Genomic DNA, 27,183 nt, shown 5'->3' with positions numbered 1-27,183 from the left:
GTGAGGGAGAGACGGTGGGGCACACCTCTGGATCCGGAGGGCCTGGTAGACCTGTCACGTGCCCTGCCCTGACCCCCGAACCTGTGGACAGCGGCATGGGTCCCGTGAGGCCCGGGACCCGGGACCAGAAGGTGCTCAGGACAGGCCTGGGGCTTGCTGCCAGAAGTGCAATCGCCATCAGAACCCACAGGTAGCAGTGGCACAGAGGAGAAGCCCAGTGAGGCCTCTGGTGCCCGGAAGAGTCCGCCGATTTGTGCCAAGGTGAAGTTTCAGAGTGGGGGGAGGGAGCCAAAACAGGACAGCCGGGAGGGGAACCGCCCCCTCCCCGAGCCACACCTGAGAGGGAATGAGGCCGGCAGGGTGGCCACACCTGTGGATAGGATTGGGCTCTGGGCTTGGAAGCCAGGGGGCGGGTGTCCTAGGCCGGCCAGGGGCCAGTGAGGAAGGCTCTGGAGGCCACAGACTAGGGCCGTGGTGGAGTCGGGGTCAGCAGGGCAGAACGGCCTCAAACCCAGTATGCCTGGGCTATAATCCAGGGGCTCCTGCTCGAGGCTTGCAGGGGCCAGCTCCAGGCCATCCGTCCCCACCATCCAAGAAGGGCCACGTTCCTACTCCGCGGTTAATTTTTTTTCTGTTTGTTTTTGTTGTTGTTAATTTTTTTAATCTTTATTTTTATTTTTGAGAGAGAGACAGACAGACAGACAGAGCGTGAGTGGGGGAAGGGCAGAGAGAGGGAGACACAGAATCGGAAGCAGGCTCCAGGCTCCGAGGTGTCAGCACAGAGCCCGACACGGGGCTCGAACTCATGAACTGCGAGATCATGACCTGAGCCGAAGTCGACGCTTAAGTGACTGAGCCATCCAGGCGCCCCTATTTTTCTTTTCTGTTTTTTTTTTTTTAAATATTTATTTATTTGGAGAGAAAGTGCAAGTCGGGGAGAAGGGCAGAGGGAGGGGGAGAGAATCCCACACAGGCTCCAAGCTCAGCATGGAATCTGATGCACGATCACAACCTGAGCTGGTCTCAAGAGTCAGACACTTCCACTGAGCCACCCACAAGCCCCTTTATTCCCTTTTCCAAACCTCGTGGTGCAGCGTTTGACCAGCACCTTTGGGTTGTGCTGGGGAGGGCAGAAGATTCCTGTAAACAAAGATGTAGAGACTGCAGTGATGCTCCACCCCTGCCCTGTGCCTCCAGCCTCCCCCCTCCTCCACAGCACCCCAACGGCCCGCCCCAGGCCTTTAAAACCTCCTGCCCTCCTCTCCTGCTGCACACAGGCTCAGAGTCGGCACCATGCAACTGAATTTCAGAGGCCTGCCGGCCCTGGTGACAGGGGCAGGGAAAGGTACGTATGAGCAGGTGGGGGTGCGGGAGGGGCCGAGGTGGAGAGTAAGGTGGCCAGACTTGAAGCCTCACAGGCCTGTGCTGGGGTCTGTGAGTCCCTCCATGCCTGTCACAGCCCTCCCCGCCAGTGCCTGCCTCCCTACCACACCCCGGCCCCGGGTGACGTCCACCACCCAGCAGGCCGCCCTGGGACAGGACACTGCCTCTACTTGGTCAGTACAAGACCCCCCACCCGAGACAGTGGCCTTCAGGTTCAGGCTACGCAGACGGGGACATCCAGACAGGGTCTCTTCCCTGGGCTCAGTGGAAAGGAGCTGTTCTCTGGGGCCTCCCTTGGCCAGCCTCTGACTCTGGCTGGCACCCCCTCACTGCTCTTTCCTGAGAGGAAGAGGCTGCAGCCTCAGTCCTCAGCCTTGACCCAGATGTACTGGGGTATCTGCCCACCCGGTGCCCCCCTGCAGGGATCGGGAGGGACACTGCGAAGGCCCTGCATGCCCTGGGAGCCAAAGTGGTAGCCGTGAGCCGCACCGACGCTGACCTAGTCAGCCTCTCCAAGGAGGTGAGCAGCCCGGTCACGGCCCAAGCCTGACCCCACACGCTCCGGGTGCCTCATGAGCCTGCTGGGACCACCTCCTTGATCACTGACCACTGCCTCTCCGCAGTGTCCCGGGATACAGACTGTGTGTGTGGACCTGGGTGACTGGGACGCCACGGAGCGGGCACTGGGCAACGTGGGCCCCGTGGACCTGCTGGTGAACAACGCTGCCGTGGCGCCACTGCAGCCCTTCCTGGAGGTCACCAAGGAGGTCTTCGACAGGTGGGGAGTAGGAGAGCAGGTGGACTGGGGAGTGGTTGCTGAGGACATGGGGCCGATGTGGCCTCGGACACTCTGACTGTCTGCCCTCTGCAGGACCTTCAATGTGAACCTGCGCTCACTGGTGCAGGTGTCCCAGGTGAGCCAGTGGGGGAGCAAGGCCCAAGGATGACAAGGCCCGGCCGGGAATACAGTGAGATCAGGCTGCCCCTCTCCTGGTTTCTAGATCGTGGCCCGGGGAATGATCCACCGCGGAGTGCCTGGCTCCATTGTCCATGTCTCCAGCATGGTGGCCCATGTCACTTTACCCAACCTATCTGTCTACAGTGAGTCCCTCTGCCCAGCCCGTACCCCATCCATCCATGAGGAGATCCTGGGCGCTGGGGCTTAGCGTCTGTGCAGAGAGGGCTAAGGGGTCCTCAGTGCTGCCCTCCCTCCACAGGCTCCACCAAGGGCGCAATAAGTGTATTCACCAGAGCCATGGCCGCAGAGCTGGGGCCATACAAGGTGGGCATGGGAGGGGAGGACCTGGGGATCACACAAAGGTGGGCTGGGGAGCAGGGGTAGGGACTGGCAATGGTAAGGGGCGGCAGACGGCATGGGAGAGGCCCGAGGACCATCCAAGGCTCTGGGCAGCGACTGACTGAACACAGTAAGCGAGTTCCGCAGGTGGTGGTGGGGGGGGAGCACAGAGGCTCATCTACTCGCTGAGGCCGCCGTCTTCGGCCCCTTGGCCCTAGATCCGGGTAAACTCCGTGAACCCCACGGTGGTGCTGACGGCCATGGGCCAGAAAGTCTTGACGGACCCCGAGATCGCCCGGAAACTGAAGGAGCGTCACCCCCTGCAGAAGTTTGCAGGTCAGCGGGGCTTCGGGGAGCGGAGGGCGCGACCAGGGCGGCCGGGACACACCGCGCTGATCCCGCCGATCCCCGCAGAGACGGAGGACGTGGTCAGCAGCATCCTCTTCCTGCTCAGCGACCACAGCGCCTCCACCAGCGGCTCGGGCATATTCGTGGACGCCGGGTACCTGGCTTCCTAGAGCGCCCGGCGCTGGGGAGCCGGCGCTCAGGGCACCAGGCCCGCCCCCCGCCCGCCCACGCCCCGCCACGCCCCCCGCCCAGCCACGCCCCGGTCACGCCCACCGCCCCACCACGCCTTCACCACCCAGCCGCTCGCGCGCGCATCTCCCACCCAGACTCTGCATCTGGGCAGACACCGCATCCACACTCGCGCTGCCATGTAACCCGCCCCTGTCGCCCCCACCCAGTGTCCTCCGCTGTGCCGGCTGGATTTCCCTAAATAAATGGAGGCCATTCTCTGGAACCAGTGCGTGCCGGGGTTTGGGAGGGGAGGATCAGGGAGGGGGAGCACACATTTCACTTGCCTTGAAATGAGGGCGCAGATCCTAAAGCCAGCCGGACTCTACGGCGACCCTGTCTTGTAGCTGAAGGGCAGCGATTTCTTACACAGAGATTTTTGTCGTGCCCCGCCCCCTCCCCCAGCCCCCCAATCAGCCCTGGGCAGAGGGCAGCCACGTTCCCTCCCCTTGAGGCTCTGGCCCCGCCCTTCAGCCCAGCACTGCTGCTCCGACCTCCGCCAGTCAGAGAGGTTAGAGGGTCTGGGATCTGGGGAAGATGCCATGTACCCACGGGCTCACATCTATCTGTAAATGACCCTAAAGGCTCAGGAAGCAATGCTTGCTGCCCTTGCCGGCCACCGTTAACCCCGGATGACCCCGATCCTCCTATCTCATCCTGTGCAAGTTTTTTTTTTACAGTGCTGGTGGTCTCCTGCTAAAGGGCCTGGATGATAGGGGTTCCTCTCCCTTCCAGTGTAGCAAGATTCTCACACACAGAGTCGTGACACCGCACCCAGGCTTTTCTTTCCAGGAAGCAACTTTATTTGTGCCGCATCGCTCAGTTGGGTAGCAACTTTATTTGTGCCGCATCGCTCAGTTGGGTTCGTACGCAAAGAATTGAGCCCCAAATGCCACGTGGTGTTTTTGTTTTTAATGTATTTTCTACTTCTTTTTTTTTTCAACGTTTATTTATTTTTGGGACAGAGAGAGACAGAGCATGAACGGGGGAGGGGCAGAGAGAGAGGGAGACACAGAATCGGAAACAGGCTCCAGGCTCTGAGCCATCAGCCCAGAGCCCGACGCGGGGCTCGAACTCACGGACCGCGAGATCGTGACCTGGCTGAAGTCGGACGCTTAACCGACTGCGCCACCCAGGCGCCCCATGTATTTTCTACTTCTTTGTCTCCCATATATGGAAACACACACAAACATGCGGTCTGATTAAGTGGTCTCCTGTTATAGGGTCGTGAGCAATGTTGTCATGTATGCTCATAGCCAGGTTACCTTGAGGGTTTTTTTGTTTGTTTTCCTTAGGGAGGGAACCCTACCGCATTCCCCTCTTTGATGCTTGGACCCCTCTATTTTGGGTTAAAGAGCACCATCTTGGTTTAAAGGCTTGTATTTCTATAGCATCATTTCATGTATGGCTGTCCTCTTTTTTTTTTTTAAACATTTTTTTTTTAATTTTTTTTTTTCCAACGTTTATTTATTTTTGGGACAGAGAGAGACAGAGCATGAACGGGCAAGGGGCAGAGAGAGAGGGAGACACAGAATCGGAAACAGGCTCCAGGCTCTGAGCCATCAGCCCAGAGCCCGACGTGGGGCTCGAACTCACGGACCGCGAGATCGTGACCTGGCTGAAGTCGGACGCTTAACCGACTGCGCCACCCAGGCGCCCCTCTTTTTTTTTTTTTAAATCATGGCCTCAGTGAGACTGGAAGCAGACCGTACAACCAAGGGAGCCAAGCACCGTAGGATTAAGCAACCTCCCAGAATCAGGAGGATAATTTTTATGAGAGTTTTGAATCCCCTGAAAGTTAGTTTCCAAATAACTCTCCGGGGTTTTAACCACTCCAGGTCTGGACAGGGACATGAGTAATCCTTTTGATTTGATCTGTGATCTTTTCTATGACTTTTTCCTCATTATCTATAGGCAGCGGTTGCTGAGGCTAAACTTTTTACAAATTTCTTCCTCAGAAGCAAGCAGGTGATCTGAGGCCCAGCGATTTTGATAGATAGCACTGAGCATTTTGGTTTGCTGCTTGGCTAGTGAGTGCTAACAGAAACCTCTCCCCCCATTCCTAGCCGGCCCGGGGCAGCCTCAGCCAATCCCATGGTGAAAAGTAGGGCAAGAATCACAGTAACAGTGAAAAACAAGGCGTGACAGTGCCTCACAGCAAGGAAACATATAGAAAATAAGGACAGTCTTGTTTCATCGGACCGTCGGTTCCTCAAGCTGCTGCCGTGCGTAGATCAGTCAGCTTCCAAGTGACTAAAGCAGGGCTGCAGTCTCCCGGAGCCGGAGCCTCTGGAGTTGCAGATTGCTTCTTCCTTGTGGTCAGCTTGCACGGCGTTGATGAATCAGGAAGGCACTCCCAGTTTCGAGATGCCGGCTTCACTCTGCCGTAGTGAACCCAGGGACCCGCTTCGGCTACTTTCCTGCGTAGGGGTGCACAAAATGACAATGAACAGTCCTCTCCAGAGGGGTTTTAGGGGTTGGACACTCTGCTCCTTCACCCATACAGCATCTCCTGGTTTAAAAGGGTGAGCATCTGTGGTCAGACTCACAGGTAATCGCTCCCTGACCCAGCGGTATAAGGTGGTTAGGGTAGACGCAAGGGCTCACATCTGTTGTCTTAGGGTTAGATTGCCTGTCTCGTGTAGATCCCCCCCTTATGCCCTTGATAATGGGGGGGGTGCCCATAAGGGATTTCACAAGGAGAGAACCCCATCTGCTTCTTCAGCTTCCCACCTGCAGCTGTAGTCTGCCTCCCTGAAGGTCCCTTGTCTCTCCCTGCCTAATGTTCACCCTTTCCCTATTCATTGCTCCCCTGGAACAGGGCCTGTGTCTGCTCTGAGGGAACAGGGATGATGACCGTTCTGGCTTCTTCAAGCTTACGAGGGATGGTGTAGGGGTACAGCAGTTAGAATCTACCCAAGGGTCGGTCAAGTGGCCCACAGTGTATATTTAATGAGAGCCTCCCTTAACCTTTCCAGGAAGGCCACCGGGGTTTTATTTTGTGTCTGTAAGACAATGGCTAATTTAGCGTAGTTTAAAGATTTGACCTTAGACCTCCTGACCATATGTACAATTTTTTAAAGATTTTTCTTCATAAACCTTTTTATAACTGTCCTTTGCTTTTAGATTTTGACCTGAGCCATTTTTTTCCCCAAACAACCAGTCTTATTTAGGACAAAATTACTTTTTTTTTGTTTACCTTTAACAAAAAATGTATTTCCATACCTTATATTTATTTATATGTCTAGTTTTCTACATGTAGAGTTGCTTTCCTTATTTCCATCAGTCTCAACTACATTTAGCAGAATTTTAACTCTTAGAAACCTTAGTCTCCAGTGAAAACTAAGTAGTAATCAATTGTGAACTGTTACATCAGAATTTCTTAGATGGCAAACTTACGAATCAATTAAGCACAAAGCATGTTTTTTAACAGATCCAAATATCTTTAGTTTTTCTGCAACAAGTCAAAAGCACAAACCTACATCTAGTAATTAGTGCTTTAGCCTCTTGTCTCGTTAGACAGCCAATGAATTAAAACCCAATTTATCATGCAAGCAAAAACTTTAACGTTTTTGTTAGGGTCAGGCGTAAGGCAGGGTAAAGGCAGGAGTCAGAGGCTAAAAAATTTTAGCAGTCAAAGGCTTTATTTGGGAACTAAGGTCTCGGGCGAGGTTCCGTGACTCAGGGAGAGAGAGAGAGGAGCCAGGGAAGTCGCATCCAGGTGTGGTGGGGTGGGGTTTTTAAGCTGCAGCTGCTCCGGGTTTAGGTCCGGGTGGGCCTTTTTCAGGTCGTGCTGTCGCTCGGTGATTGGTTGACCTCCAATTCGTTCTGGCACGCTACTAGGGGCTTTTCGTTGGATTGCACTGGCAAGATGGCCGTCCCCTCTACTGTGGTTCCAAGGACATCCTAACAGTTTTAAGTTACCAAAGACTTTGAAAGCTATCTTAACAATTACTCACGAAAACTATGAGACAAAGTTAACCATTACTTTAAGTCACCCTTTTGTTAAATTGGAACAGAGATCACGTGAGCTTATTTGCAAATCTAGGTAGAGTAAAAGTTTTTTTTTTTTTTTTAATGTTGATAAACATTGTCTCTATCAAACCAACAAACTTAAATTAACTTAAACGCTGAATACGTTTTACTTGGGTCCACCGAAGACAATTTGTTTCCCGTGATTAATTGCTACTTAGAGTCCTGGTGGGGAAATCTGAAGTGTGTCGTCTCCACTCTAGGACCTCTGGGGTGGGGTGGTTATGTGCCTGAGGCATTGGGGAGCCCGTTCTGCAGGCCGCCCCCCAAGTGGTGCAGAAACAGGAGGGGGGGAGGGGAAGGCAGAAGAGGCGAGGTACCAGCAGAAGGCAGAGAAAGAGAATTCCCAGTTTTAAGTCTTGTGGGCTCAGACAGAGGAGCAGACCCCAGGTTTCTTTTGTTTTGTTTTGGTTTTCACTAGTGCAATAAGGCAGTGCATGTCAGTCCGGAGAAGACAGGGAATTTCCCTGAAACAAAGGGAGTTTTGGCCCCTTGGGAGTATTCCTTAAAGCTCCCATTCTGAGGTAAGCTAACCAGAGACAGTTGGCTCTAATTATCATAGTCATTGACCCAGGAAATGAATGAGAGACAAGTCCCCACACACAGTCACACAGTGACTCCAACCCGCCGCCGAGCGCCCTGGAGTTGCGGCTTTGTGCCTAGTCCCCTCGCGGAACTCCTAAGGCAGCCCTGGGGGGTGACCAGGCTCCCCTTCTGCCTCTTAGGGGCAGGTCTGCCAAAACGAACCTGGGTTCATACTAGTCTGATGGGCGCTCCCTGAGCTGGTCCCTGGGCCTCACGGGCTCCGCTGGCGCACACAGGGTCCTCACCCCCAGCCGGGAGGGGTAGCCTCCTGCGGGTCAAGTGGTCCCCCGGCGCCCGGAGGTTCCGTATCCCAGCAGCAAAGGAGGTGGAAACGCACTGTCTCTGAATCCCGGACGAGTCCCCAAGTAATGTAGCAGGACTCTCGCAGAGTCGCGACACTGAGGTTTTACTTCCCAGGAAGCAACTTTATTCCTGCCAGCACAGCTCAGTTGGGTTCGTACCCAAAGAACTGAGCCCCGAGCACCACGTGGCATAGTTTTTCAAATGTGTTTTCTACTTCTTTTTCTCCCATATGTGGTAACACACAAACATGCAGTCTGATTAAGTGATCTCATGTTACAAGGTCCTGAGGGATGTTGTCATGTATGCGCACAGCCAGGTTACCTTGAGGATTTTGTTTTTGTTTTTTTCCTTCCTTAGGGAGGGGACTCTACCTCACCAGGTTAAGGGTGGGGCTTTGTTGGCATTGGCTTCTTCAGGCTGATTTAGTTGTCCAAACTCTTTCCCTTTGGGCACTATGAGAGAACCTGCGTCAGCCATGGGGTAGGGTGGGGGTGTGGGTCATGCGATCCCTTTTGGCAAACTTTTCTTCCCAGAAACAAAGCAAGATATGTTGGCGCTGAGTTCTGCATTTCACGTGTAGCTACACGTTCTTTCTGGTATTAACCAGCATACCTTTTCTGGAACAATCTTGGCAGGGAACCGGTGCTCTCCGGGGCTCTGCTTTCGGAGGCCGCTAAACAGCTTTCAGGCTCAGGTGACCCGCCGCCCCCCGCCGCCCCCACTCCCTTGCGCCTGCGGCGCCCGCCTGGGCGGTGCTATTTCCATGTCCCCGCCCCCGACCCGGACACCAGCCTGTGATTGGCCCCTCCGCGCCCCGCCTCTCCGCCGCCCGCCCCGTGCCCTCCGACGGCCGCCACACTCAGACACCGAACGCCAGCCATGGACCTGGGGCTCGCGGGCCGCCGTGCGCTCGTCACCGGGGCGGGCAAAGGTGGGCCTGCGGGGCGGCCTGGGGCGGCGGGCGGCCGGGGCGGGGGACGCACGCACTGAGCCGCGCTCCCCGCAGGCATCGGGCGCGGCACTGTCAAGGCGCTGCACGCGGCGGGGGTGCAGGTGGTGGCCTTGAGCCGGACCCGGGCCGACCTGGACAGCCTGGTCCTCGAGGTAGGCGCAGCTCTGTCCCGGCCCCGGGGGCGGCGGGAGGCGGGCGGGGCGGGGGTGGGGGTGGCGAGAGGGCCGGGACGCGCAGGCGCGGGGCGCAGGGGCTGACCCAGGACCCTGAGCAGCCCCTCCCGTGCCCTGAGCGCGCGGCCTCCGGTGGAACAGCAACGCCCCCTGGGCTTGGAAGGAGGCAGAAATGGCTGCTTTGCCGGCCCGGGGCCTTGGGACGCAGGAAGTGGACTGGCCGGAGGCGGGGCAGCCTCCAGGTCACCAAGCCCCGAGATGCCCAGGGGCCGCGTTAGGTCCTCTACCACCTCCCTCAGCAGCCTGCGTTCTGAACCCCAAGAAGGTATCCTCTGGGACCTCTAGCCCCGCCCCCTGTCAGGCTGAAAGATCGGTGAGGCAGCGCCCCTTTTGGGGCGGGGAGCCGCTGGTAGCTGTCCCTCCCCCCGCTACGCACAGTGTCCTGGGGTGGAGCCCGTGTGTGTGGACCTGGGTGACTGGGACGCCACGGAGCGGGCACTGGGCAGTGTGGGCCCCGTGGACCTCCTGGTGAACAACGCCGCCGTGGCGCTGCTGCAGCCCTTCCTGGAGGTCACCAAGGAGGCGTGTGACACGTGAGCTGACCAGGGTAGACGCCCCCGGGGGCAGGGCTGTCCCCTGCAGCAGCAGCCCCAGTCCCTGACCGGGGTCTCTCCATCTGCCTCCAGATCCTTCGATGTGAACCTGCGGGCTGTCATCCAGGTGTCTCAGGTGAGCCGCCTTCAGGCCTGGGGTGGGAACTAGTGGGTGACGAGTTCTGCCTCACGCTCCCTCTGCAATTCCAGATTGTGGCGAGGGGCCTGATAGCTAGGGGGGCCCCGGGGGCCATCGTGAATATCTCCAGCCAGGCCTCACAGCGTGCAATAACCAACCACAGCGTCTACTGTGAGTAAGCCCCAGGTGTGCTCCCGCCCGAACCCCCCGACCCCCAAGCCTGCAGCCGTCAGGCTCCAGGCACGCCACTCCTCACAGGTTCTACCAAGGGTGCCATGGACATGCTGACCAGGGTGATGGCTCTGGAGCTTGGGCCACACAAGGTGAGACCCCTGGGACGCCTCCCATCACCCAGCCCTCGTGCCCTGGGCGCCTAGCCTGCCTTGCTGACCTCCTGTCTGTCCTGGTGCAGATCCGTGTGAATGCGGTGAACCCCACAGTGGTGATGACCCCCATGGCCCAGGCCAACTGGAGCGACCCCCAGAAGGCCAAGGCCATGCTGGATCGAATCCCACTTGGCAGGTTTGCTGGTGAGTCAGGCAGGAGCCCAGCCGGGGGCGGGGGGGGGGGAGGGGGGGTGTGCACCAGTAGCCCCCGGACCCGCCTAGGTGAGAAGTGAGAGGGAAGGATGAGGGCAGCCCCCTCCACCTGTGCCCTGACTTCCACCCTGCCCACAGAGGTGGAGAACGTGGTGGACGTCATCCTTTTCCTTCTGAGTGACCGGAGCAGCATGACCACGGGTTCCACCGTGCCGGTGGACGGAGGCTTCCTGGCCACCTGAGTCTCCTCTGCCTAACGTAACCCCTGCTTTGTGCTGAGCCCACCCCTGTTCCCGTCTCTCCAATAAACATGATTCTTCTGCCTGGTTTGCGCACTGACTGCTGGGCCACTGGCAAGGGGTCGGGAGGTGCAGGACCCAGTGCTGAGGGGTGGGAATGAGTCCCAGGTAGGCAGCCACCCGTTCAACTTACAGCCCAGGCCAGGTGGCAGCCTGGCTCCCGTGCCTGAGATTTTTCAGACCTGGCCAAGTTCCTGGCAGGGCCTGGGAGGTGAGGCCATCCAGGAGGCCAGCTCCTAAGCACGGCGGTGAATTTGACCAAGGATGGCCTTTGGCTCCGTCCAGAGGCTTGTGGGCTGGAAGCAGCGGCGTTCTGACAACCAGCTCCGTGGGTGTAACCGCACGGAGACACCGGTTGGTGCTTATCGGCATTAATGAACGAGTCAGAAGTGGAACAAGGAAGACGGATGTTGGAACTTCGCTAATTTGTCAGTGACCTGATCAACCTCTTTGCCAAATCAGGTGACAGCTTTCAAATACTGGAAGGACATCGTCCCACTTTTGTGGCTCACAAAGGACTCCCCACGTGAGAGCTGGCCCATGTGTCACCCGCGTGTCTTCCTGCCTTAGGCCTGAACGATTCGGTCCGCCAGGCCCTGCTCGAACTTGCCGGTCTCCACAGGGTAGGGACACCCCCCCCCCCAATCTGATGTCACTGAGGGCAGGGCTGGGCACAGGTGTGTGGGGACAGGTGCAGTGTCCCACCTTCATGTGGCATCCGCACCACACAGATGCCACGGGCACAAGTAACCCCACACACCTAGACGATAGCATTGTGTACAAAAACGGGTGTTTGGAGTATTTGCTCATTTTCTGATATGACTCATTGTAAGTGTATATAATTATTAATAAAGGCAGTTTAGCAACTGGCTAGCGAAACTCCTGAAAACTCTCACAGTTGGCTCTTCTGAGCCGTCGGGAGCCTGTTGTGCACACCATGGGGAGGCCTGGTGTCTTAAGCATCTGCCTGGACTGGCACCCTGCGGCCTCAGGTGAAGTCCGAGCTCCTGCACTGTGGCCCCCCGGGGGCGCTCCCTGGCTGACCTTCACCTTCCCTCCCACTATTTCTGACTCTGGCACTGACACACGGCCCCCTTGCCACTCCAGAGCCCCTTGCCACTCCAGAGGAACCACACTTGACCACCACGCTTTTTTCTACACTGGCCGCCTCTCCTCCTGACCACTTCTCTTCTTGAATACTTAGCTCAGTGTGGCCCAGCCCTGGTGGGTGCGGTACCGCAGGCTGTCCCCTCCCCACACCTGAGAGCTGCTGCACCGAAGCCCGCCTCCCCAGCGCGTGCCCCTCCCCGAGGCCCGAAGTCAGCACGAGGGGGGCTTTCCTCACCCCAAAGGGGCTACATGTCCTTGCTCCCATTTTGATCTGGGTCACATCCTTTGGGGACTGACACAGCTGAGCAAGGTCGTTCTCTCCTCTTGCCCAGGGTGTGGGGTCAAGCTCACCCCTCTGTACTCTGGATGGGGGAAGTGAGGGGCCAGGCACCCCAGGGCAGAGAGGCAAGTACCCAGACAGGCGGGAGATGGTGGTGGAGAATGTTTATTGTATAAAAGAAGAAAGGGCTGCCCCGTCCTGGGGCGCATGGACCGGACCCATCCCCCCAACCTCCCCCACCAGGAAGCCCATCCTGGGGCTGCCCTGGACCTGCCCCTGCAGCCCGAGGGAGACCCTGCTCCCTTCCAGCCTCCCGTGGGGGCCAGGTAAAGCTGGAGCTGTACCCCAGAAGGACAAGACAGAGCAGACAGGACTCCACGGCCCCAGCCCTGTCCCCATGCTTCTTCCCCCTCCCCACCCACACCACTCCCCCACAGCAGACTCAGGGACACCAAACATCTCGACACGACAGCAAGCACGGGCCCGGGCGGGGTCGCTCCTCCAGAAGCTGGCTCTAGAAGACCGTGCACTTCTTCCCGGGCTTTTTCACAGGGGGTGGGCAGAGCACAGCCCGGATGGCCTCGTCAAACACGGTCTTCAGGCCCCGCTGAGTGAGGGCGGAGCACTCCAGGTACTTGACAGAGCCTGAGGGCAGCGAGGGAGGGGACCGTGATGAGGGGACAGCGAGAGTAGGGGACGCTGAGGATGGGACTCAGCGAGGGCGAGGACAGCAAGGGAGGTGGCAGCAGGGCGGGGGGGGGGGGGGGGGTGTGCAGGTAAAGGGTGAGCACAGGCGGGGGCCCACAGGGGGCAGCACTGTGCCCTCCAGAGCAGGCCTCCTGTCCCTTTCCCGCCGGCATCCCAAGGCCCTGCAGGGCCCACTCACCAATCTCCCGGGCCATGGCCAGGCCCTGGGGGTAGGTGATGGGCGCCAGCTTCTTGTCCCGCAGCCGCTCAATGGTGTCCTTGTCGTCACGGAGGTCCAGCTTGGTGCCCACCAGGAGGATGGGCGTGTGGGGGCAGTGGTGTCGCACCTCGGGGTACCACTGCGGGGATGGAGGCTCTGACCCCTACCCCTTGAGAGCTTCTCCCCCAGCCATGCCCGCAGCAGGCCGTGGCTCCCAAGAGTCCCTTCCTCTTGGTCCCTGGATCTACCCTCAGCCCTTCCTGGAGCCGTCACTGGGATTAGTGGGAAAGTGACCCAGAACAAAATGCCTACCGGGAAGTTTCAAGGGCCTAGCGGCCCTGCCTTCTCTGAGAGCTTCATCCCCCACCCCTACCTCACCGCAGCCCCTCATCACTGTCCCGGGTCACCTTCAGACCCCGTGCCAAGACCTCGCCTGCCTCCGAAGGACAAGCTGCCTAAGGTCTTCAGGCAAGAGCCCCCACCCTGCCAGGGCAAATCCTCTGAACAACCCCTCTCCCGCAGACAAGCCCTCCCTGCGACACTGCCCTACCTTGGCTCGAACATTCTCAAAGGACGCCGGGCTCACGAGAGAGAAGCAGATCAGAAAGACGTCCTTGGGAGAAAAGATGAGGGGGCCCTGGTGGGAGTGGTCAAGGACCTCCAAATGGCAACCCCCCCACATATCCCGACGAGGACCCCACCCAAGCCACCCAGCTCCCGGGGCGGCCCTGTCGTCACCTACAGTTTGGGGATAGGACAGTGGCCTCAGCCGGTCGTAGTCCTCCTGCCCGGCGGTGTCCCACAGCCCCAGGTTGACCGGCTTCCCGTCCACCATCACGTTCGCAGAGTAGTTGTCGAAACTGCCAGGCAGAGCGGGAAGGTCGGCCCAGGCCCGCACAGAACGCGAGGTGTGGCAGCGCCGCGTCCCCACCCGAGCAGCCCAGACCGGGGCCTCCCGCGCCTGACCTCGAAGCCCGGGGTGGGGGGGGAGGGGCCCACGACACCAAGACCGCGCCCGAGGCCCTAACGGGCCAGCTCCAGACCCGCCCGCCCGGAGCGCTCACACGGTGGGGATGTACTCTCCCGGGAAGGCGTTGGTCGTGTAGCTGATCAGCAAGCAGGTCTTCCCCACGGCGCTGTGTGGACAGAGGGCGAGCCCACGTTGCTCCCAGGCCAGGCTTCAGCCCTCCGCCCAGCAAGGGCAGCCCCTCCCGTGCAGCCACAGGCGAACACAGGGGTCCCGGCCCGGCAGATCCGCAGCTGCCCAGAGCTGGAGGAGGACCAGCGCGGGCCGGCCTCCCCAGGGCAGGGCTGGGGCTGGGGGTGGGGGTGGGGCGAGCCGTCTCAGAGATTCCGGCACTCGGGCGGGTGGGCCCGGCGGAGGGCGCAGCCCAGGTGGGAGGCCCGGCCCCACCCACCCGGCGGCCAGGCGGCGGCAGGGCAGCATCAGGTGGGCCCGGGCCGGAGGCCCGCGGCCCGGCGGCCGGCGGGGACCCCGCCCCGGCGCGCCCTCCCGCTCCGGCCCGACCCCTGGGCGCGCGCGCGGGAGGGGCGTCGGGGCGTGAGGGCCGCCCCGCCCGGCCCCCCGCACCCCCGCCGCTCCCGCGCCCCGGAGCCTTGCGCCCAGCCCGGGCAGGGTCCCCGGGGCCGCCCCCGCCCGGCCCGCGGCCCCCGCGCGGCGCACTCACCCGTCGCCGACCACCACGCACTTGATGGCCTGCATGGGCGCGGGCCGGGCGGGCGCGGCCGCGAGCCGAGCTGCGGAGAAATGCCCGGCGCCGCAGCGGCCGCGGACCCGAGCCGAGCGCGGAGCCGAGCGGCCGGAGACAGCCGAGCGCCGCCGAGCGCCGGGCGCGGAGACAGCCGAGCGCGGCCGGCGGGGGGCGCGGGGGGCGCGGGTCCGCCCCGAGCCCGGCACTCGCCCGGTCCCGGAGAACTCCGGTGAGGGGTGGGGACACGGCGATCCCCAGCCAGTCCCCGGAGCCCCTGGGACCCATGCCACGGGCCGGGGGGGTCAGCGCAGGCAGGCGATGCCCCCCAACCAGGCCATGTGTGGGGCCGTCTGTGTGCCTGTGGCTTCTTCCAGGAAGCGCCTGCCCAGGGCCCGTGGACAGAGGGGCTGAGATGCACTCGCCCCGCGACCAGGAGACAGCTGGTGCTGGCAGTCACCGGTCCCCCCACCCCGCCCCCGCAGCCCCAGCGGTGTGCTACAGTAGCCCCACGTCCCCACAGGGCAACAGCCACGCCCAAGAGGGTCTCCTGGGTGGCCGGGAGCACAGACACATGTGGGGAAAGGCACGGCCCAAAATGTATCACAAAGTGTAAAAGTTCTGTATTTCAAAAGAACCAGGACTCCTGGTTACATTGGGAAAGGAGCGTTTGTGGGCACACCGGAAAAGGTGATTGTGAGGGGTAGGGGTGCAGGTCTTCTGGATTTTCTTCCCCTGTGGCTGCTTCTTCTGAAACACATCTCAGGCATGTTCCCTGGGACCCACCCGAAGGACTGGGGTTGGGGCCCACGGTGTGTCTGCTGGGGATGTTTTGGATGACTAGCCCCGTGCCTGCCTAGCAGGGCACCCCAGCGCTGGGCAGCAGTGGCCCCGCTCGCTGGTCGGGCTTGGCACCGATTTTCCAAGTCCCCAGCTGTAGATCCTGCCTTAAGCTGCCAGCCTGATGGGCTGTCCCTTGAGAGGAAGGGACGGGCAGGGATGGGGCACAGATGTCCGGGAGATGCTGCCTTCCTGCCACTCTAGGAGTCCCCCTGCTTCCCTTCACTTCTGGGGACTCATGGCCCTCAAGGGAGACCCCTGTACATAAGCCAGGACGGCATTTTGCAGGAAGCTGGCCCTCTGGGCCTCCTCCTCCCGGATCCGGGCGATCTCAGCCTCCTTGAGCCGAAGCTTCTCCCGGAGAGAGGCGTTCTCACTCTCCCTGTCCAGCAGCGCCTCCCGGTGGTCACCTGTGATCACTGCAGGGGAAGAACCTCAGGGAGGACGGCAGCGGGGGAGAGGGCCTGGGGGGTGGCCCTGGCCGGGGTCCCACAGAGGCAGACCCCATCCAGCGCCCCTGGGAGCTGAGACCCAGGCCAGGCTCAGCTCTGCAGCCCGGCCGGCTGTCGTCAGGTGGCCCACTGAGGACAGGTTGGGCTGCTAGGGCACCGGGGCTGGGGGCTCAGCTCACCTTTCAGCTGGCGCTCCAGCGCCGCCACCTTCTCTCTCAGAGCCTCCTGGGCCGTCAGTTCGGCCTGCAGGCGGCCGTTCTGCTCCTGCAGCTCCACCCGCACCCTGGTCACCTCTGCCACCTTTTCTTGGTCTTTGTTGCTCAGTTCCTGCCAGACGTGGGGGTGAGCGTGTGGTGGGGGGAGGGCACGGGGGGGGGGCCCTCAAAGTCCGAGTTACCTGCTGCAGCTCCTGTAGGCGCCGCCTCAGGCCCTCCACCTGCAGGCCCAGCTGGCCGGCCTGCGCCTGCGCCTCGGCCACCGTCTGCCTCTGCTGCAGGCAGGCGCTCTGGGCCTCGTCCCGCGCCTGAGCCAGCAGCCGCAGCTTCTCCTCCAGGTGAGCCAGGCGCTGCTGCTGTGGGCACCCAGGGGGGCTGCTGAGCCCAGGGGCAAGGGGCTGAGGCCCGCCAGCCGCTTCCCGCCCTGGCCCTGGGCCTCCCTGTGGAGTAGCCGCCTCGGCCCCAGGGGAACTTTTCCTTGCAGCGTGAAAACTGCTCGTAACTGAAGTCGCTCTGTGTGTGTGTTCCGAGCAGGCTCAACCTGACCTAGCCCACACAAAGTACCCTTCCTGCTCCCCCTCCCCACCCCCAGGCTGACCACTCTGCCCTCTGGGTCCTGGCTTTGGCCATGCAATCACAGGCTGCACGGGGGCAGACCGCTTGCCCCATCCCAGGGTGGCACGACAGTGGCTCTTGGTGGGGGAGGGGGTAGGATGTGTCCTGCACCTGTCCTGTTCTGACTCTTCCCTGCCCCCGTACCTCTGGAGCTCCTGTCCCCCCACCTTCCCCTACAGAACCAAAGGACGGCCTAGGTCTGGCCGGTGCACATCAGCCCCTCAGGCCTCACTCCCCGGTGGGCACCGTAAGCTGTGGAATCCAGGCGTGTCTGGCCACGGGCTTACCTCCTCCAGACGGACTTGGTTCTTGGCCTTGATGAGCTCCTCCTCAGCCTGGCCACGCTCACTGAGAGCCGCCGCCTTCACTCGGCTCAGCTCCTGCCCCACAGACAGCGACCCACTGGGCCTATTCTCCTGCTCCTAGCCAGGGACCCCTGTGGCCCCACCCGGCCCTGCACCCGCCTCCTGAGTGTCCCAGGAGTTGCCACGGCCAAGAGGTCCCACGTCCCACCGTAGGAAAGTCCCTCTGGCCTCACGGAGATACTGGTCCTGAACGCGGGGGGAGGGGGGGTGGGGGGGCGGGCCTGAAGAGGTTCTGACCGACAGAAGGGGTGCCCCAGAGAAAGGCAGAGTCTAGCACCCAACTGGCATGTGCTCACCTCCTCTAGGGACAGCCGTGAGGCCTCCAGCCTCTGTACCCTCTCCTGCAAGGCCCTCTCACTCTCTTCCAAGCGGCGAGTCAGGTGCTCTACCTGCCCAGGCACAGGGTGGGGGCAGGGCTGGGAGACCAATCCCCCGGGGGGGACATCCCCTGACCCCCTGCCCTAGAAGGAGGCTTCCCTTCCCACCCCAGGAGGCAGGCAAATCTTGGGGACACTGCTCCTCCCGAGAATGGGCTGCCCCACGCGGCTTTGCAGGAAGGGTGGAGGGCACAGTCCAGTGCCACACAGGGTGGCACAGGGCACACAGCAGCCTGTGCCGGGGTCCTTTCTACAGCCTGGTCGGAGTCCCTGGGTGTTAGATCTGCTAGGGCTGGCAAAGAACTGCCAGGCACCCCCAAGGTAGTCAAGGGGAGCACAGCCAGGGGTGTGCTTCGGTGACACCAGGCCACCCTGAGGCTTCCGCAGGCCCCGGGCAGACAGCGGGGACAGCAGGGGGCCTGATGGGGTCACTGACAAGCACCTCCTTGGCACGCAGCCGCTCTAAGTCCTCCAAGTTCTGCCGGGACCTCTTCTTCTCTAGTTCCAGATGCTCTGCAAGCCCAGGCGGGGAGAGCATGGGTGGGACTCGCTGGGGGCGCCTCGTTCCCGGCGCTCCCCACCCACCCACCCACCCACCCCTCTCCGGGCCCCTCGGCTGTGGGCCCGCATGCGCCCACCCTCAGCCTGGATGGCCCTGGTCTTCAGCTCGGCCGCCGTGTTGGTCAGCTCCTGCCTGGCCAGGAACAGCTGCTCTTGCTGAGATCCCACCTTCCGTTCCAACTCGTCCACCTGGGAAGCAGCACCGTGGGTGGGAAGCTTGGGTCCCGGCCCCGGGGCCCCGCCCGTTTCCTCAGGGGGCCCGGCCCCTCACCCCCACACCTGGTTTCGCAGGAGGAGGGTCTTCTCGTTGGCAGCAGATAAGTCTCTGAGGAGCTTGGACTCCCTCTCCGCAGCTTCCTGCAGGGGAGGCAGGGCGAGGGCGCCCCTGTCACCCCTGCCCGGCACTGCCTGCCCGCCCTGCGCCCAGCCCTCCCTGCTCACCTGCTGCTCTAGCCTGTGTTCTTTTGCCTGCCTCTGGGCCAAGCTTCGCTGCTCCTGCTCCGCGGTAGCCAAGAGCTCCCCCAGGCCTTGGGCCTTTTGCTCTGACAGGGCCAGGGCGGCCTCGGCCATCTGCAGCCTGTTCGGAGGGAGACGCCAGCCCCGCCCCTGCCTCACCTCGGGCCTCGCAAAGGCCTTGCTGTTCTCACTCCTGCTGGCCACTGTTCACCTCAGCTAGAGCTGACGTCCTCCAAGAAGCCTTCCAGGATTACCAGCCCAGCCGTTTCCCACCTCCACTTTGCACACCGAGGACTCGGGTTCTTGTCTGTCCCACCCTTTTCTGCCCGTGGGCACATCACTAGAGAGCTTTGAAGCCACCCTCCAACCACACTCGTGCCCCCCACCCCTGCTTACTTGGCCTTGAGGGCATTGATGATGGAATGTCTCTCATTCAGGGCTTCCTGCAGTTGCCCCACGCGTATAGCTGACGCCCTACGAACAGAAGGAAGGTCCAAGAAGCCCAAACCTCAGAGCCCTCCCGGGCCCCCTGGGCTCTGGCGGCAGCTGCTGTTCCTGATGCTTCCACCACGCTCCAGGTGCTGGGCCGGGAAGTTCTCGGTGCCGCCCCTCGTCCTGCAGCCAGCTTCCCCAGGGGAGCATGCCACCCCCTCGTCGGTGGGCAGGTGCCGAGGATCCAAGTCTCAGGCGCCCCAGGTGAGCTGCGGTCCCGGGGCTGCGCTCACCTGCTGCTCCTGGCCATCTCCTTCCGCTGCTTCTCAATCGTCTCCATCAAGTCTAGAAACTGGGGACAGAGCCAGCCAGAGCCGTGTCAGGACCTGGGGCCTGCCCGCTCCCTTTGGTCAAGCAGGAAGGAGAGCAGACGCCCGCCGAAGCAGAACAGGAAAGCACTGGCCTCATCCAAAGGGAGGCTGGGACTCCTGCACAGGGGAGGCCTGCCCGCCCGCCCACCTGACAGAGGAGGTGAGGCCAAGAGGCTGCCTCTCGGGCCTAAGTGTTGGCCGCCCCGGGGGAGCGCTGGTGTCCGCGAGAAGGAAAGATGGCCATGGCATGGGGACCAAGGGGAGCTCTGTTCATGCAGCTGGGGGGAGGCCCTGCGGAATTCACCTGCTTGGATTTCTCTTCCTGGAGGTGCTGCACCTCCTTGCTGAGCACATGGGTGCGGGCCTGGTTCTCTCGGAAGGTGGTCTGCCGGTCCCGGTTGTGGTCCATGGCTTGCTCTATTGGAAAGAGCCAAGTTATCCACCGCGGGGGGGCGGGCGGAGGAGGCTGCTCAGCCCAGGAGCGGCCACCAGCCAGCCCGGCCCCGCACCCAGAAGCCAGTCATCTGGGAATCAACACTGTGTGAGGCAGCCTTACCCCACAAATCAGACAGACCTCCCCACAATGCACCGGAGGCAGAGGCGTGGGTAACAGTGGGGCCAGGAGCCCGGGAGGCACCCAGTGCAAGGGGCATGTGTGTGGGGAGACTGCCCAGCTCCCACAGATGGACACTCTCCTGGGCACTTGGGCTCCACCCCAGAGGTCAGAACCCACAGCGTGACTCCCCAGAATCGAATACCACACTCATCTCCTGTGTTCCAGAAAGATTCCGGCAAGATTTGGAGAGGAGCCAGCCCAAAGTGGCACTGAGGGTAATCATAACGGCTGAGGGACCAGGAGAAGCTGGGGACAACACCGGCCGGGTGGGCCCAGCAGGAGGTGGTGGCCCCACCCGGGATTCCAGCCCAAGTTCAGGCCCTTGGGTGGCCGGTGCTGCGGGCAGGACAAGTAACCATGGGGAGTGGCAGACTGTCCAACCGGGCCCGGGGTTGAGTTGTTGGGGTCACTGATGGCAGGGGGCCACACGGGCTGGGTGGCTGCGCTTATACACAGCTTACACGTGTAGCCACGAACTCTGGGGTGACGGGGCCGATGCCAAGAAGCTGCCCCTTCCCATCTGTGGCTGGGCCACCAAGGCAGTGGTATGGCCATCGGGGCAAGACCCCACGCCCCAGGTGACCCCGTGCCTCACAGGCCTAAGGAGCGAGCGCACGTCCCGAGGCAGGCTTGGAGCAGCACAAGGCAGCAGGCTCTCCGCGGGCTCACTGCCACTGTCTCCTTCCCTTGAACCTTCTCCCTCTACTTCCGTTTCTGATTTAGGCTAATCTCACGATGCTTCTACGCGTCCCTGTCCCAAGCCCCGAGCTGCCCCTCCCTCAGTGGCTGGGCCCGTCCAAGGGAATCAGCTTTATCCCCGGCTCCAAACAGGGCGAGCTGTCGGCAGCCCGGAGTGCCCGTACCCACAGCTCTGAGAATGTCCCCGGGGACGTTATTCCCCGCCAGCTCCAACCTCCACAGGGTCTTGTTGCGGGGGAGACAGTTCACCAGGGCCCGGCCCCCCAGGAGGCCGATGTCATTCCAGCGCAGGTCTGGAAGGAAATCCACTGTCACCACACGCGCCTGGAGACGGCTGGCCCAGCCTGGGATGCTTTCTCTGGGGGAAGGGCACTCCCTGTGGTCGCCAACTGAGCAGGAGCCCAGCAAACCGGGCCCCTCCCCACAGCACCTTTCCACCCACTTGCTTCCAGAACAGGACAGAAGCAGCAGGAGGGCCGAGGGAGCAGCAGGCGACGGCCCCAGACCTCAGACCTCCGGGAGAAGGCCAGTGCAGAGAGGCCTCACCCAGCTGCTGGAGGCTGGCGTTGCGCGTCAAGGCCAGGGCCAGCTCCTCTGCACCCTTGTGGCTGATCTGGTTGTTGCGGAGATCCAGCTGCCGCAGGGCCCCGTTGCCCGCCAGGGCCCTGCAGAAAGTGGCGAAGGCGTCTTCCCACGCACCCATGTTGTTCCACTCCAGCGTGAGACTGCAGGAGAGGCGGACATGAGGCGTGTGGCCCCAAGGAGCACCCTGCTGCCACAGGGTCTGGAGGGGCTCGAGGGGAGGTGCAGGCTTCGGGGTCTCTAGCAGAAAAGCTGCAGCCACGTGAGTAACTTAAACTTGTCAGCTCCCTACCAATGGATACGAAATGCAAACAACGGGCCAGGAGGGCTCAAGAGAACTCTCTCAGGCCTCAGGGGCCAGAGAGACCCTCTGGGGCCGACCTGAGGATCACATCTCACCTCTGAATGGACTTGTTCTGTCGGAGGAGTTTTCCCAGAGCCTCGGCCCCTGCAGCTCGAAGGTTATTGCCCTAGGGCAGGAAAAGGCAGCCTGGTAATTCCCCATCGTCACATGCTGGGCTCCAAATGCCATGTCCATACCCCACAGGGCCCTGGTCAGACAGTGGATGAGGCCAGGTGGCCGGCTGTGGGTGGAAGGTGCTTTCCTTGACCAGAGTGGGCCTCCTGGAGCGGTTTGTTGAACGAACATTCTGGAACTCACATTCCTAACCTCAAATCACACACCACCCCCCAAGACCACCAGAAGATGGTAGGGAGCCCTGTGTGCCTAGAGTACTTACAGATACTGTATCCGGCCACCATCCACATTTTCAGGTTGCTAGGACACTCAAATCTCCACACACACACACACACACACACACACACACACACACACACACCCACCGCTCCCCTCCGGGTCTCAAGTCCCACGCCCGAGTGCAGACTTGCTCACCTTTAGATCCAGAAACCGCACAACAGTGTTGGCACACAGCCCCTGGAGCAGCAGTGTGGCCCCTGTAAGGCGGCAGGGCGGTCACTCTGTGCCCCTGAGCTCCTCCCCGTGGGCTCCAGCTCACGTGGGACAGCTCAGCTTACCAGACATAAGGGAGAAACGACTGTCCCAGTGGCCCCCACTGGTCAGGATTCACGCCTGAATTGAGTTGCCCTGCTTGCTGTGTCAGGTCTGAGACATCTGTAACCTCTGCTAGGCACAGAGCCAGCCTCCTGACCTCATGTTCACCAGCACCCTGGGATTCTCCTAAGGGGAACCTAGGATTTCTCTGTTGCAAAGAGAAACTGCCCTCTGCTGCCAGGTTTCAATTGCCAGCAGCTGTCAGGGGCACTGCCGCTTGCTTCAACTGCCTGCAGCACAGAGTAGAAACCTCACAAAGATGAAGTGTGACGGTCGGGACGGAAAACCCGAGCCAGAGGCTGCCAAGGAACGTGGACCACGCGCAGCAAACCGCGAGAAACAAAGCAAGTCCAGGCTGCCCTGAGGCAAAGGGCTTGACCCCAACCCCAACCTTGCAAGGGCTGCCCTGGCCCCTGCCGGCCCTCGGGTGCCCACCTTCCTCGCTCAGCATGCAGTCGCTCAGGATGAGCTCGGTCAGCAGTGCCTCCTTCTGCAGCAGCTCGCCCAAAGCCCTGCAGGTGTCCACGGTCAGGCTCTGAGTGGCCAGGTCCAGCCGACCCCGTGGCAGCCCCTGCAGTTGCTGCAGGACAGTTTCCTGGGGCTCGGCCCCACTCTCCTTGCACAGCCGGCTGTAGGAGTGCCGGAACTCTTCCATGGCACACTCCTGGGGACAGGCCTCACCATGAGCCGGCTGGGGCTGGGAAGCAGAGGGAAGGCGACTGCTTGCTCCTGCTACCCGGCTCTTCTCCCTGAGGACAAGAGGGCAGGGCCTGTCCCCCTGGGGGCCTACGGTGCCGGGACCGCTCAGTGCGGAGCACAGGCACTCCTAAGTTCTCAGGAGCCGAGGAAAGAGGAACAAAGTGAGTTGGTTCTACAGGAGGGAGACCCCATGAGGGCAGGGCCGGGGAGTGAGCAGGGGGCCGCTCCAGGCGGCGGGGGTGAGGACCCCTCGTCGACGGCACCTCCCGCGGCGAGGCCGGTCCGCGAGCCCCAGGCCCCAGCCCTCGCGCTCCGGACCGTCCCCGTGCGGACGCGAGTCCGCGCGGCCGCTGGGAACCTCAGTATCCAGGAAGAGCAAGGCGCGCCGGGAACGGAGAGCGCAAACTGCAACTCCCAGGAGGCTTTGCGGAGGAGGAGGAGCGATCTTCGCGGGCCAATAGGGACGAAGGGGTGGGCACGCGCTTCTGGCCCAGGGGGCCGGGATGCGGAGGGCGCGCTCCGGACTGATTGGCTGGAGGGGCGGAGGCGGGACTTCGGAGGGTGCGCCCGGGACAGACTGGCCTGGGGCTCCCAGAACCCTGTAGGGCGCGTGTCCCGGCGGCTGTCATGGAAGGAACTAGCGGCGGCTTCCGGAAAGTGAGCGCACCGGCGGAGCAGGGGGCGGGGACCGGGCGGGGGACCCCAGGGTGGCTCACGTGCGGGCCCCGAGCCGCCCCCGCTACGCCCGCTGATGCTTTGTGGGGCAGGCCCGTTCCCAGAACCCGACCGCGACCCCCGCCCCGCGCGCCCTTGGCTCTCCGCGGGTGGGGTCCTGCAGCCGAGTAGCCTAGGGTGGAGTAGGCAGCCTGGTTGGCGGCCAGAGGGAGAGGGTCTGCGGAAACCAGGCAGAGGCGTGTGCCCCCAACCCTCGCCGCCCGCCGAGCCACGGGAGCTCCGGGATCCGGCGACCACCTTGCGTAGTGGTTGCGCCGGGCTCGCAGGTAGTCCCGCGGCCTGCATCCTCTAAAGCTTCCCTTTGGCCTGCTCCCTATCAAGCGTCCTGGGCTTTGTGTCTCACCCGAGTCAAGCTGAAACTTATTTTATTTTTTTATTTACTTATACTTGTTTTTGAGAGAGACAGAGAGAGAGACAGAAAGACAGAGCATGAGCAGGGGAGGGGCAGAGAGAGAAGGAAACACAGAATCCGAAGCGGGCTCCAGGATCTGAGCTGTCAGCACAGAGCCCCCACCCGGGGCTTGCACTGAGGTTCTGCGAGATCATGACCTGAGCTGAAGTTGGCCCCCCAGGTGCCCCAAGCTGAAACCATTTCTGTTTGTGTTCCATCCGGGGTGTGCGTGTGGCTCTGCAGTCGGTGTCGTTGGGTCAGGCTTGGTTACAGGCCCTTGACACAGATGAGTCCGTTTAGGAACTGGGTACTGGGACCCTCCTCACCTACTGGTGGAGAAACTGAGGCAGAACTAGGGTTACACTTAGGCCATTCCACTCAGGGTCTCACCCTTTGCCCTGGTAAGGGCGGTTCTGGGTAGCTGGGTGGGTACGGAGGCCCCGCTGGCTCCCGCCCCCTGCCCGCTATGAGTGGTTTCTGAGCCCCTGATAGCAGAAGGGAGGTCTGCCAGTCCCGGGGGGTAGGAGTCACTCCCTTGCACAGACACAGGGATCCTCTGTGGCTCACCTTCTGCTTCAGCCCCCTCTTCTTTGTCACCCGGGATTGTGGTTCAGCCCTGGCCACCGCAGGAGGGGTTGTGACCTAACAGGGAAAGTCACTGAGGCTGGAATGACTTGGCAGAGTGGTGGTCATGAGAGTGCTCCCCCGCAATTATAACTGGAGAGCTGGGGGTACGATCATTACCCTTGAGCAGGGCTGTCCCAGGTGAGGGCCAGAGGGCACCATAGTGCCTATAGGCTGTCCTGCCCACCGCGAGTTTGAGTTACTTGTTTGTTTAGGGAACCACCGTGTTCAGCTGGTGCCGACCCCTTCGGTGGTCTGGACAGCGCCGTCTCCCCCCCCCCCCCCCCGGTGCAGCAGCCTTGCTGATGTAGGTCTTCCTGGGGCCCCCCCGGGGCAGGTGGGGCAGCAGGGCCTTCTGGGCCTTTCCTGGTACCTTCTTGGTTAAGCAGCAAGAAGGACCAGCAGGTGGCGCCAAGCTCTCACAGTCACTGCTGGAGGGACCCTGTGGCAAGTTCTTACCCTCCTGAGCCTGGGCCCCAAGGCATCCACTCCCTGTCCTGCCCTCAGGCTGTGCCGAGCGGCACTGGGTGGAGCAGCGCCACCTCCTGTGGCTAAAGTCAAGGGCTGGCCAGCCCCCAACTCACCTTCTGTGCATGACACCCCATTTCTGGCTGCCCTTCCTCCCACCTCCCCCAGCTCTGCAGAGAGGTGCCATCCTTCGGGGACTCGAGCCCCCTACCTTGAGGAGTCTCAGCTTGGACCCGCCCTCGCCCCACCCTCCAGTCTGGAGGCCCTGCAGACACGCCCAGGCTCCGCTCCCCTCCTCCCCTGTCCACCCTGACCGCCTATTGATGGAGCAACCCGGCCCCTGCACAGCTGGGTGGCTCACGGCACCCGTGCCCATACAGGAAGATTCCCCTGTGCACTGCAGGCCCTGCACGCGGTAGACCCCAGGGAGGGACCCCAGATGGAGCTGACCTGGTGCCGAGAGCAGGGTCTGGAACAAGCTAGGCAGTGTTGGTGGTGCGGACACTCCTGCCAAGGGGCCCCTCGAGGAGAGTGCCTCGGGCCCAGGGGTGGGAGCACAGGACTGTCCTGGAGCCCAGGGAGCAGCGGGTTGGCACCTGGGCCGCTCCCACCTGTCCACCACGTGTCTGATTCTCCCCTGGAGGCCTCTCCCCACCCAGTCTCCCAGCTTTCGAAAGGCTCCTGGACAGAGGGTCTTTCCGGCACCCGGAACCGAATGCCTAAGGGGTCTGCCGCAGGCAGGGCACGGTGCTGGGCCACTGACCCACCATTGATGCCTTTCCGTCCCCCGTCCCCCCCCAGGAGCTGGTGGGCAAGCTGCTGCAGCTGCATTTTAAGGATGACAAGACCAAAGGTTCGTGGGCACTGGCTGGGAGGCGGGGCCAGACTCAGGGACCACCAGGCACAGGGCCAGCGCCTTGCGGAGGCCGGGGTGGGGGTGGGGGTGCAGGGTGGGACCGTGGCCCCCGACGGGGGTGGCCAGAGGGGCACGGATCCCGTAACTCACTCCCCTCCACCTTGCAGTCAGCGGGGATGCGTTGCGGCTCATGGCGGAGCTGCTGAAGATCTTCGTTGTGGGTGAGCCAAGGGGCCCCGGCAGCGTCCTCCGGTGTCCCCCAGGCCGGTCCCGACCATTCCCTGCTCCCCTCATGTTTCTCAGCTGGGAAACCACACACACACCTCTCTGCCATTTTCCCACCGGCCCCTAGGTTCTGTGTTCCCGGAAAGCCCCATGTTTCTGAGCTGCCAGCCGCGCACAGGGTTGGGGGAGGTGCACCCCGTCCTCCACCCCCGCACACTTTCCTCCTGTGTCACGGCAGAAGCAGCCATCCGCAGCGTCCGGCAGGCCCAGGCGGAGGACCTGGCTCTCGTGGACGTGGACCAGCTGGAAAAGGTGTTGCCTCAGCTGGTAGGTGGCCCCCAGTGGGGCCTGCGCCCTGCCCTCCCGGGGGCAGGAGCGGGGCTGGCACCTGTGGGTTCTGAGTGCTCCTCTCCCCCCCACAGCTCCTGGACTTCTAGGGGCTTCCACCCCCACTGCGGCCTGCTGTCCAAGTCAAGGCTAGAGCCCCGTGCCCACGTTTCGGTGGCCTCTGGCTACAGACAAGCAGCTCCCGATACCCGAGACTCTCCGCCGGCCCCAAGGGCTGAGCTGGGTCCTGGCAGACACCCCACCCCTCCTGGTGTCTCCTCTGCCTCGCTGCTGACCGCCTGGACACAGGAGATGGGGTGGGGAAGGT

The 27,183-nt window shown here is 61.9% G+C and overlaps 6 protein-coding genes across 13 annotated transcripts in view; 4 read left to right on the top strand and 2 right to left on the bottom strand.

The window, feature by feature from the left end:
• FASN (fatty acid synthase) overlaps positions 1 to 12,048 on the top strand; it is a 76,430-nt gene extending 64,382 nt beyond the window's left edge. For all 4 annotated transcript variants that reach the window (XM_086688289.1, XM_086688293.1, XM_086688292.1 and 1 more), the window contains exon 43: positions 12,031 to 12,048. The gene's annotated coding sequence lies outside the window, so the exon portion shown is untranslated. The remainder of the gene's footprint in view (positions 1 to 12,030) is intronic.
• On the top strand, positions 1,194 to 3,279 carry LOC147574608 (carbonyl reductase [NADPH] 2-like). The gene is made up of 8 exons (XM_086688279.1): positions 1,194 to 1,345; positions 1,806 to 1,903; positions 2,007 to 2,161; positions 2,255 to 2,297; positions 2,385 to 2,484; positions 2,601 to 2,665; positions 2,899 to 3,016; positions 3,095 to 3,279. Exons 1-8 carry the CDS (start codon positions 1,294 to 1,296, stop codon positions 3,196 to 3,198), a joined length of 735 nt encoding a protein of 244 aa, XP_086544405.1. The 5' UTR covers positions 1,194 to 1,293; the 3' UTR covers positions 3,199 to 3,279.
• DCXR (dicarbonyl and L-xylulose reductase) lies at positions 8,964 to 10,895 on the top strand. Its single transcript, XM_086688278.1, has 8 exons — positions 8,964 to 9,107; positions 9,183 to 9,280; positions 9,740 to 9,894; positions 9,988 to 10,030; positions 10,105 to 10,204; positions 10,292 to 10,356; positions 10,446 to 10,563; positions 10,711 to 10,895. The coding sequence occupies exons 1-8, from the start codon at positions 9,056 to 9,058 to the stop codon at positions 10,812 to 10,814; spliced, it is 735 nt and encodes a 244-aa protein (XP_086544404.1). The 5' UTR covers positions 8,964 to 9,055; the 3' UTR covers positions 10,815 to 10,895.
• A 362-nt stretch (positions 12,049 to 12,410) lies between the features above and the next one.
• Positions 12,411 to 15,010, bottom strand: RAC3 (Rac family small GTPase 3). Of its 3 annotated transcripts, none has more exons than XM_086688314.1 (6): positions 14,857 to 15,010; positions 14,233 to 14,304; positions 13,911 to 14,028; positions 13,719 to 13,781; positions 13,144 to 13,307; positions 12,411 to 12,906 (listed from the first exon to the last, which is right to left on the bottom strand). In XM_086688314.1, exons 1-6 carry the CDS (start codon positions 14,889 to 14,891, stop codon positions 12,846 to 12,848), a joined length of 513 nt encoding a protein of 170 aa, XP_086544440.1. In that variant the 5' UTR covers positions 14,892 to 15,010; the 3' UTR covers positions 12,411 to 12,845. The 3 variants fall into 3 exon arrangements, with proteins under 3 accessions (XP_086544440.1, XP_086544439.1, XP_086544438.1); XM_086688313.1 differs by having other exon boundaries at positions 13,148 to 13,307; positions 14,857 to 15,009; XM_086688312.1 differs by having other exon boundaries at positions 13,148 to 13,307; positions 13,719 to 14,028.
• A 468-nt stretch (positions 15,011 to 15,478) lies between these two features.
• Positions 15,479 to 23,621, bottom strand: LRRC45 (leucine rich repeat containing 45). Of its 3 annotated transcripts, none has more exons than XM_025927726.2 (17): positions 22,966 to 23,621; positions 22,351 to 22,412; positions 21,858 to 21,928; positions 21,423 to 21,601; positions 21,041 to 21,169; positions 19,866 to 19,978; positions 19,484 to 19,542; positions 19,155 to 19,232; positions 18,744 to 18,879; positions 18,582 to 18,659; positions 18,380 to 18,491; positions 18,184 to 18,254; positions 17,661 to 17,753; positions 17,287 to 17,379; positions 16,567 to 16,740; positions 16,349 to 16,496; positions 15,479 to 16,136 (listed from the first exon to the last, which is right to left on the bottom strand). In XM_025927726.2, exons 1-17 carry the CDS (start codon positions 23,183 to 23,185, stop codon positions 15,940 to 15,942), a joined length of 2,013 nt encoding a protein of 670 aa, XP_025783511.1. In that variant the 5' UTR covers positions 23,186 to 23,621; the 3' UTR covers positions 15,479 to 15,939. The 3 variants fall into 3 exon arrangements, with proteins under 3 accessions (XP_025783511.1, XP_086544422.1, XP_086544423.1); XM_086688296.1 differs by having other exon boundaries at positions 16,567 to 16,737; XM_086688297.1 differs by lacking the exon at positions 21,041 to 21,169.
• Positions 23,622 to 23,759: 138 nt separating this feature from the next.
• On the top strand, positions 23,760 to 27,098 carry CENPX (centromere protein X). The gene is made up of 5 exons (XM_025927703.2): positions 23,760 to 23,886; positions 26,249 to 26,300; positions 26,471 to 26,524; positions 26,767 to 26,855; positions 26,951 to 27,098. The coding sequence occupies exons 1-5, from the start codon at positions 23,857 to 23,859 to the stop codon at positions 26,963 to 26,965; spliced, it is 240 nt and encodes a 79-aa protein (XP_025783488.1). The 5' UTR covers positions 23,760 to 23,856; the 3' UTR covers positions 26,966 to 27,098.
• Positions 27,099 to 27,183: the final 85 nt, after the last annotated feature.

This window comes from Puma concolor, chromosome E1 (assembly GCF_028749965.1).
Source record: "Puma concolor isolate L17-30 chromosome E1, mPumCon1.1.hap2, whole genome shotgun sequence".
In the NCBI taxonomy this organism is placed as follows: Eukaryota; Metazoa; Chordata; class Mammalia; order Carnivora; family Felidae; genus Puma; species Puma concolor.
The sequence above is the reverse complement of the archived record's forward strand: the minus strand, read 5'-3'. Positions and strand labels throughout refer to the sequence as shown.